The sequence below is a fragment of the Carlito syrichta genome, unplaced genomic scaffold, assembly GCF_000164805.1.
Source record: "Carlito syrichta isolate Samal-C Ts95f unplaced genomic scaffold, Tarsius_syrichta-2.0.1 Scaffold84596, whole genome shotgun sequence".
Taxonomy (NCBI): domain Eukaryota; kingdom Metazoa; phylum Chordata; class Mammalia; order Primates; family Tarsiidae; genus Carlito; species Carlito syrichta.
This window is the reverse complement of record NW_007028692.1, coordinates 28,002-37,284: the sequence shown is the minus strand read 5'-3', so window position 1 is coordinate 37,284 and position 9,283 is coordinate 28,002. Positions and strand designations below refer to the sequence as shown.

General features: G+C 50.8%; 2 protein-coding genes across 3 annotated transcripts; one reads left to right on the top strand and one right to left on the bottom strand.

The window, feature by feature from the left end:
- Positions 1 to 6: 6 nt before the first annotated feature.
- LOC103258654 (heat shock 70 kDa protein 1-like) lies at positions 7 to 1,879 on the bottom strand. The gene is given in 2 exon segments (XM_008056321.2): positions 7 to 239; positions 242 to 1,879. Coding segments are annotated over 2 exon segments (1,665 nt in total). The 5' UTR covers positions 1,683 to 1,879; the 3' UTR covers positions 7 to 15.
- Positions 1,880 to 1,961: 82 nt separating this feature from the next.
- Positions 1,962 to 7,486, top strand: LOC103258643 (heat shock 70 kDa protein 1-like). Of its 2 annotated transcripts, none has more exons than XM_021711463.1 (2): positions 1,962 to 1,975; positions 5,118 to 7,486. In XM_021711463.1, exon 2 carries the CDS (start codon positions 5,131 to 5,133, stop codon positions 7,054 to 7,056), a length of 1,926 nt encoding a protein of 641 aa, XP_021567138.1. In that variant the 5' UTR covers positions 1,962 to 1,975; positions 5,118 to 5,130; the 3' UTR covers positions 7,057 to 7,486. The 2 variants fall into 2 exon arrangements, with proteins under 2 accessions (XP_021567138.1, XP_008054501.1); XM_008056310.2 differs by lacking the exon at positions 1,962 to 1,975 and adding an exon at positions 2,418 to 2,570.
- Positions 7,487 to 9,283: the final 1,797 nt, after the last annotated feature.

Here is a 9,283-nt window from a genome sequence, read left to right as displayed (position 1 = left end):
TTGCCCTTGAGCCCCTCATCCTCCACGGCGCTCTTCATGTTGAAGGCGTACGACTCCAGGGCATTCTTGGCCGAAACCCTCTCGCGCTGCACCTCGTCCTCCGCTTTGTACTTCTCCGCCTCCTGCACCATGCGCTCGATCTCCTCCTTGCTCAGGCGGCCCTTGTCGTTGGTGATGGTGATCTTGTTGGCCTTGCCTGTGCTCTTGTCCGTGGCCGTGACGTTCAGGATGCCATTGGCGTCGATGTCAAAGGTCACCTCGATCTGGGGCACGCCCCTGGGGGCCGGGGGGATGCCGCTCAGCTCGAAGCGCCCCAGCAGGTTGTTGTCCTTGGTCATGGCCCTCTCGCCCTCGTACACCTGGATCAGCACGCCGGGCTGGTTGTCGGAGTAAGTGGTGAAGATCTGCGTCTGCTTGGTGGGGATGGTGGAGTTGCGCTTGATCAGGGCGGTCATCACGCCGCCGGCCGTCTCCAGCCCCAGCGACAGGGGCGCCACGTCCAGCAGCAGCAGGTCCTGCACGTTCTCGGACTTGTCCCCCATCAGGATGGCTGCCTGCACCGCCGCGCCGTACGCCACCGCCTCGTCGGGGTTGATGCTCTTGTTGAGGTCGCGCCCGTTGAAGAAGTCCTGCAGCAGCTTCTGCACCTTGGGGATGCGGGTGGAGCCGCCCACCAGGACCAGGTCGTGGATCTGGGCCTTGTCCAGCTTGGCGTCGCGCAGGGCCTTCTCCACGGGCTCCAGGGTGCCCCGGAACAGGTCGGAGCACAGCTCCTCGAACCTCGCCCTGGTGATGGACGTGTAGAAGTCGATGCCCTCGAACAGGGAGTCGATCTCCAGGCTGGCCTGGGTGCTGGACGACAGGGTCCTCTTGGCCCTCTCGCAGGCGGTGCGCAGTCGCCTCACGGCCCGCTTGTTCGGGCTGATGTCCTTCTTGTGCTTCCTCTTGAACTCCTCCACGAAGTGGCTCACCAGCCGGTTGTCGAAGTCCTCCCCGCCCAGGTGGGTGTCCCCGGCCGTGGCCTTCACCTCGAAGATGCCGTCGTCGATCGTCAGGATGGACACGTCGAAGGTGCCCCCGCCCAGGTCAAAGATGAGCACGTTGCGCTCCCCCTTGCCGGTCCTGTCCAGCCCGTAGGCGATGGCGGCGGCCGTGGGCTCGTTGATGATCCGCAGCACGTTGAGCCCCGCGATCACCCCCGCATCCTTGGTGGCCTGGCGCTGCGAGTCGTTGAAGTAGGCCGGCACGGTGATCACCGCGTTGGTCACCGGGTAGCCCAGGTACGCCTCGGCGATCTCCTTCATCTTGGTCAGCACCATGGACGAGATCTCCTCGGGGTAGAACGCCTTGGTCTCCCCCTTGTAGCTCACCTGCACCTTGGGCTTGTCACCGTCGTTGATCACCTGGAAGGGCCAGTGCTTCATGTCCGACTGCACCACCGGGTCGCCGAACTTGCGGCCGATCAAGCGCTTCGCGTCAAACACGGTGTTCTGCGGGTTCAGCGCCACCTGGTTCTTGGCCGCATCCCCGATGAGCCGCTCGGTGTCCGTGAAGGCCACGTAGCTGGGCGTGGTGCGGTTGCCCTGGTCGTTGGCGATGATCTCCACCTTGCCGTGCTGGAACACCCCCACGCAGGAGTAGGTGGTGCCCAGGTCGATGCCGATCGCCGTGGTTTTGGCCATGTCGGTGCCCTGCTCCCGGGTTCTGCTCTCAGACGCGGGCCGGAGAACGGCGGACGGGATCAGCAACAGGCGCTCGGTCCCTTCTGAAAGCTGGAAACTGAACTCGCCGGAGTCGGTACCGCGCAGATTCGCCGGGGTGCTGCCGCGACTCGCTCTCGGGAAACGGGACTTCGGTCGCAGACCCCCTGGGGCTCGCTGTTCCCAAAACTGCGCGCTCAACCCCTTTTATAACTCAAGGTCAGACCCCGCCTTTTCCCTTCTCAGCCAATCAACGAGCTCGTCGAGGCTGCCAGGTCGGGAATATTCCAGGGGTTTCGCCTCCGGTCCTGCCCCCGTGCTTCATTGGACCAATCAGAGGCCAGGGTCCCGCCCTCCGCCGAACTCTCCAGACTCTTCTGGGATTCACTGGAGAGGACGGGGCTCTGAAAGAAAGGGGAAGTGGCAGTGGGAAGGTGGTCGCTGATTGCGTTTCCATGGAGACTCTGGCCCCTGCCCTTTACTGTGAAATTGACGGGAAGGGTCCCAGCTAGGCTGGTAATTGCGCGAACTTGCTGGGCTTTCACAGTGGTGGGTAGGGGGTTGATGGGGGCCTTGTAGATGTGGCAGGTGGAGGAGTTTGTGTTGACCCAGCGAGCGGGGGCGGGAGGAGAGCTTTTGTGTTGACACTACCCACTCTGTTCCGTCACAATGGCGACGCTGCCTCTGACCTCATGGGGCAGTTTGGTATCAGTGTGACTGGGCTGAAGCTGACTCAAAGTTATAGGGCAGGGCGGGGTGGGGGGTGGGGGACCGCCGGCTGCACAATTTGGATGTTGAAAGAGCCCCCCACTCGCAGCGTCTTCATAATCTTAACGTGTTCATACTGGAGCGAAGGCCGCAGGAGACTAGGTGAGCCGAGTAGGGATATAGTTGGAACCGGGTGGAAATCTGCAAGGCCCAGTAATTGCTCGTTTGAGAATGTGTTGGAAATTTTCCTGGTTGATTTAAGTCTGAGGTTAGAAAGGAGGATCACTTGAGGAAAGCCAAGGTGGCTGGAACTGGTAGGAGCTGCCCGAATGAGGATGGGGTGCAGCCTAGGAATTTGAGAGGGGTGGAAGACCCTAAACCCTTTCTTGATCTGTTATTGGCCCCAGAAAACAGAGGAAGGATAGAGAAACTGTTTGGAGTGCAGCGCCTCTTTTGAGAAAATTTGTGAGTGCTTCACTGGGTTCCTAGAAGGCATCTTCAGAGTGACACAAATTACTGCCCACAAATCCCTAATAGAGGGTGAAGGAGCCAAGGGAGGCAGTGAAACCTAAGTGTGGGGGCTGATAATGTCTCTTGAGAAGACAAGAATGTAAAATAATCATAGTTTCAGATACAATTCTGCAATAAAATGTACCACAGAGATAGGTTGATCAGGCCCTGTGAGAAATTGAAAACAATATACACCCACTACCTTCCCACCTCCGTTGAGTTGCTGAGAATACTATTGTCTACTCTGTCCAAAAAGCAGAGCCTCCCACAGAGACAGGGTCTCCATATATATGTGTACCCACATTCATAGCACCATTATTTAGCAATGCTTGCCCATCAAGTGATGAATGGATAAGCAAAATATAGTACACCCACACACACATATATGGTGTGTGTGTATATATGTGTATATATCTTGAATAATAGCTTTACTTACTTATTTTTGAGTCAGGAGTCTTACTCCGTTGCCCAGGCTGGAGTGCAGTCGCACACTCAAGGTCACAGCAGCCTCAACCTGCTGGGCACAGGTGATCCTTCTGCCTCAGCCTTCGAACCACTGGTGTCTACCACCATGCCCAGCTAATTTTTTTTTTTTTTTTTTTTTGAGTTGGAGTCTCACTCTGTCGCCCAGACCGGAGTGCAGTGGCCGCTCCCGGCCACCGCAGCCTTGACCTGCTGGGCTCTGGCAATCCTTCCGCCTCAGCCTTGCAAGTAGCCGGAATTACAGGCATGCACTACCATGCCCGGCTAATTTTTTGATTTATTGTAGAGATGAGGTCTTGCCTGCCCAGGCAGGTCTCGAACCCGCGGGCTCAGGCAGTCCACTCACCTCAGCCTCCCAAAGGCGCAGGATTACAGGCTGAGCCACTGAGCCCAGCTTAATTTTTAAATTTTATTGTAGAGACAAGGGCTTGCCAAGTTGCTCAGGCTGGTCTCGAACCTGTGGGCTCTCCTCTCACCTCCACCTCACAAAGTGCTGGGATTACAGGCATGCAGCCATTGCACCCGGCCGAATATTAGCTTTAGAAAGGAAGGAAATTCCAACACATACTACAACATGGATGAAACCTGAGGTTATTAAATAAGCCAAGTCACAAAAGGACAAATACTGTATAATTCCACTTATATAAAGTACCAAGAATACAACCCAGAATATTGGTTACCAGGGGCTGAGGGATGGGTGAAATGGACAGTTGCTTAATAGGTATAGAGCATCAGTTTTTTGTTATGACTGGTTTTAAACCTGTGGGCTCAGGCAGTTATCTTGCCTCAGCCTCCCAAAGTGCTAGGATTATAGCCGTGAACCACTGCACCTGGCTCAGTTTTACGAAATGAATAAAGTTCTGGAAATTAGATAGACATCACAGTAATTGAACTCTACACTTTAAAATGTTTAAGATGTGGCAGGACCTTGTCTTTACAATAAGTCAAAAAATTAGCCGGGCGTGGTAGTGCATGCCTGTAGTTCCAGCTACTTGGAAGGCTGAGGTGGAAGGATCACCTGAGCCCAGCAGGCTGAGGCTGCGGTGGCTGTGAGCGTGCTACTGCACTCCAGCCTGGCAACAGAGTGAGACTCCAACTCAAATAAAAATAAAAATATGAAAATAAGTAAATAAATAAAACAAAATATATGACCAGGCACAGTGGCTCACGCCTGTAATGCCAACAATTTGCCAGACTGAGGCAGGAGGATTGTTAAGCCCAGGAGTTTGAGACCAGTGTGGGCAACATATTGAGAACTTGTCCCTACAAAAAATTAAAAAATTAGCTGGGTGTGGTGGCGGCGTGATGACTGTCCTGATCAAGCGCAACTCCACCATTCCCACTATAGTCTCAGTTACTTGGGAGACTGAGGTAGATAGAAGGATTGCTTGAGCTCAGGAGGTCAAGGCTGTGGTGAGCCTGAGCAACAGAGTGTGACTCCCAACCCAATTATTAAATAATTAAGTAAATAAATAAAATTAAGGCCAGGCGCAGTGGTTCACACCTGGGAAGTCCCAGCACTTTGGGAGGCCAAGGCCGGAGGACTACTTGAGCCCAGGAGTTCAAGACCATCCTAGGAAACATAGAGAGATTTTGTTTCTACAAAAAAGGGAAAAAAAATTCGCTCTGCATGGTGGCACATGCCTGTAGTTCCAGCTCTAAATAAATAAATAAATAGGCAATGTGTCAAAATGATATCGTATTGTTTTTCCAGAGGCATCGGAAAACCATGGCTACTGCCAAGGGAATTGCCATAGGCATCGACCTGGGTACCACCTACTCCTGCGTGGGGGTGTTCCAGCATGGCAAGGTGGAGATAATTGCCAACGACCAGGGCAACCGTACCACTCCCAGCTACGTGGCCTTCACCGACACTGAGCGGCTCATTGGGGATGCAGCCAAGAACCAGGTAGCCATGAATCCCCAGAACACTGTATTTGATGCCAAACGTCTGATCGGCAGGAAATTTAATGATCCAGTTGTGCAATCAGATATGAAACTTTGGCCTTTTCAAGTGGTCAATGAAAGAGGCAAGCCCAAGGTGCTCGTGTCCTACAAAGGGGAGAATAAAGCTTTCTATCCTGAGGAAATATCTTCAATGGTACTGACTAAGATGAAGGAAACTGCTGAGGCTTTTTTGGGCCACCTTGTCACCAATGCTGTGATCACTGTGCCAGCCTATTTCAATGATTCTCAACGCCAGGCCACCAAGGATGCAGGTGTGATTGCAGGACTCAATGTGCTAAGAATCATCAATGAACCTACAGCTGCTGCCATTGCCTATGGTTTAGATAAAAGAGGTCAGGGAGAACGCCATGTCCTCATCTTTGATCTGGGTGGAGGTACATTTGATGTGTCCATTCTGACTATAGATGATGGGATTTTTGAGGTAAAAGCCACTGCGGGGGACACACACCTGGGTGGGGAGGACTTTGACAACAGGCTGGTGAGCCACTTTGTAGAGGAGTTCAAGAGGAAACACAAGAAGGACATCAGCCAGAACAAGCGGGCCGTGAGGCGACTGCGCACTGCCTGCGAGAGGGCCAAGAGGACCCTGTCATCCAGCACCCAGGCCAACCTAGAAATTGATTCGCTTTATGACGGCATCGACTTCTACACGTCTATCACCAGAGCACGGTTTGAAGAGTTATGTGCAGACCTGTTTAGGGGCACCCTGGAGCCTGTGGAAAAAGCTCTTCGGGATGCCAAGATGGATAAGGCTAAAATCCATGACATTGTTTTAGTTGGGGGCTCTACCCGAATCCCCAAGGTGCAGAGGCTGCTTCAGGACTACTTTAATGGACGTGATCTCAACAAGAGCATTAACCCTGATGAGGCAGTAGCCTATGGGGCTGCAGTACAGGCAGCCATTTTGATGGGTGACAAGTCTGAGAAGGTACAGGACCTGCTTTTGTTGGATGTGGCTCCCCTGTCCCTAGGGTTGGAGACAGCTGGCGGCGTGATGACTGTCCTGATCAAGCGCAACTCCACCATTCCCACTAAGCAGACACAGATCTTCACCACTTACTCAGATAACCAGCCTGGGGTATTGATCCAGGTCTATGAGGGCGAGAGGGCCATGACAAAGGACAACAACTTGCTGGGGCGTTTTGACCTGACTGGAATCCCTCCTGTACCCAGGGGAATTCCTCAGATTGAGGTGACCTTTGACATCGATGCCAACGGTATTCTCAATGTCACGGCCATGGACAAGAGCACTGGCAAAGCGAACAAGATCACCATCACCAACGACAAGGGCCGCCTGACCAAGGAAGAGATCGAGCGCATGGTTTTAGATGCTGAGAAATACAAAGCTGAAGATGAGGTCTGTAGGGAGAAAATCGCTGCAAAAAATGCTTTAGAATCCTATGCTTTCAACATGAAGAATGCTGTGAGTGATGAAGGTTTGAAGAGCAAGATTAGTGAGTCTGAGCAAAAGAAAATACTTGATAAATGCAATGAGGTTCTTTCATGGCTGGAGGCCAATCAACTGGCTGAGAAAGATGAGTTTGAACATAAAAGAAAGGAATTGGAGCAGGTTTGTAATCCCGTCATTACAAAACTCTACCAAGGAGGATGCACTGGGCCTACCTGTGGAACAGGATATATGCCAGGAAGTCCTGCCACAGGTCCCAGAATTGAAGAAGTAGATTAATATTTTCTGGAACTGGAGCGTTCTAGGGTGCCTCTAGGTGAATTTTATTCTCATCTTCAAACATTGTTATTGATTCTTGAATAGACTGGATCTGGACCTAAGTTACCACCTCTTTGGGATTGTGGAGAAGTCTCATATACCATCTTTCACCAATGTCCTGTTTCTGACTCTGGAATGGACTTTTAGGAAAAATAGGCCCCTCTTTGAACCATTTAATGAATTTGAATGTTATTTATTTCCAGTTACCCTAACTTCCTTCTTCCTGTGTGGATGGCTATTTGTCACTCAGTAAATCTGTTCCCAAAGGAAAGTTCTGGTATCTTTAAGCTGTGTGTACCTTGAAAAGTAAGAAAAAGGAAAGTTCATGGAGAGAGCATGTGTTCTCTGATTGTGAGCTCATTGTGAATGATTAAATCGGAAAAGGCAAAGTTATATTTTATATTTTTTTAAATTTTTTTGAGTCAGAGTCGAACTCTATTACCCAGGCTGGAGTACAGTGGCATGCTCATGGTCATCACAACCTCTACCTCTTGGGAGCAGGCAATCCCTCTACCTCAGCCTTCCAAGTAGCTGGAACTACAGGCATGCACCACCATACCCAGTTAATTTTTTTATTTTATCGTAGTGTTGAAGTCTCGCCAAGTTGCCCAGGCTTGTCTCAATCCCTTGGGCTCAGACAGTCCTCTCATTTCAGCCTCTCAAGGTGCTGGGATTACAGACATGAGCCACCAAGCCTGGCAAAGTTATATTTTCATGTGCTCATTGTTTCAAATAGGAAAATAATATTTGATCCTCAGGCACCTTTAGCCCAAATGTAGTGGTTACAAACTATAGTTACTGCCTACTGTGTTATAAGCTGGTTTAGATGTTTAGGATTCAGTTTGGGGTAGGGGTACAAACCCTGTTTGATGTCCTGCTGTAACTTACAGGTGATATCCAAGATATTCCGTGTCTGTGCACTCACAGAGTCCATTATTACATCGGATATATGCAGACAATATTTCTTTTAACACACTCCTGCCAAATTAGTACTTTTATGCAAGATGAGAAATAGAAGGCTTATAAATTCTATTCCATAAAAAAAATTTTCAGCCGGGCTCGGTGGCTCAGCCTGTAATCCCGCGCCTTTGGGAGGCCGAGGTGAGTGGATTGCCTGAGCCCGCAGGTTCGAGACCCGCCTGGGCAGCGAGACCTCATCTCTACAATAAATCAAAAAATCAGCCGGGCATGGCAGCGCATGCCTGTAATTCCAGCTACTCAGAAGGCTGAGGCGGAAGGATCGCCCGAGCCCAGCAGGTCGAGGCTGCGGTGGCCGGGAGCGGCCACTGCACTCCAGTCTGGGCGACAGAGTGAGACTCCAACTCAAAAAAAAAAAAAAAAAAAAAATTTTCACCTGTTTTGTCATAAAGCATATAAAACCATTATAAAAACCTGGGGAACATAAGTATAACTTATATGTAACTGCATTTGTGTCCCTTTGTGTTTGAGGAGGAAATATTTGAAAGAGAAATATTACAATGGATGATTTATATATGTTAGCCACCATCTGTTTAGTTTAACTCAGTTTTTTTTTTTTTTTGAGTTGGAGTCTCACTGTGTCTCCCAGGCTGCAGGGCAATGGCATGCTCTTGACCACCACAGCCTCAACCTGCTGGGCTCTGGCGATCCTTCTGCCTCTCCTTCCACCTCAGCCTTCCAAGTAGCTGAAACTATAGGCACACACCACCGTATCCAGCCTAATTTTTAAAAAAATTTATTGTAGAGATGAGGTCTCGCCAAGTTGCCCAGGCTGAACCCATGGGCTCAGGCAATCCACACACCTCAGCCTCCCAAAGTGCTAGGATTATAGGTGTGAGCCACCGCACCCAGCCTAACCAAGTCTTTATAGGACAGTCCTAGGCAAAAGTGCGTAAGAAATATGGAGAATGAGGTTGGGTCCTTGAGAGAATTTATTGGGAACCTTTGATAAAATCAAGATTTGTGCTCAAGCTCCCCTGATTCTGGGGACTCTTCAACATTTTATGTTTTGTTTTGTTTTTTTGAGTTGGAGTCTCACTCTGTCACCCAGACTGGAGTGCAGTGGCCGCTCCCGGCCACCGCAGCCTCGACCTGCTGGGCTCCAGCGATCCTTCCGCCTCAGCCTTCCAAGTAGCTGGAATTACAGGCGCACGCTGCCATGCCCGGCTAATTTTTTGATTTATTGTAGAGATGAAATCTCGCCAAGTTG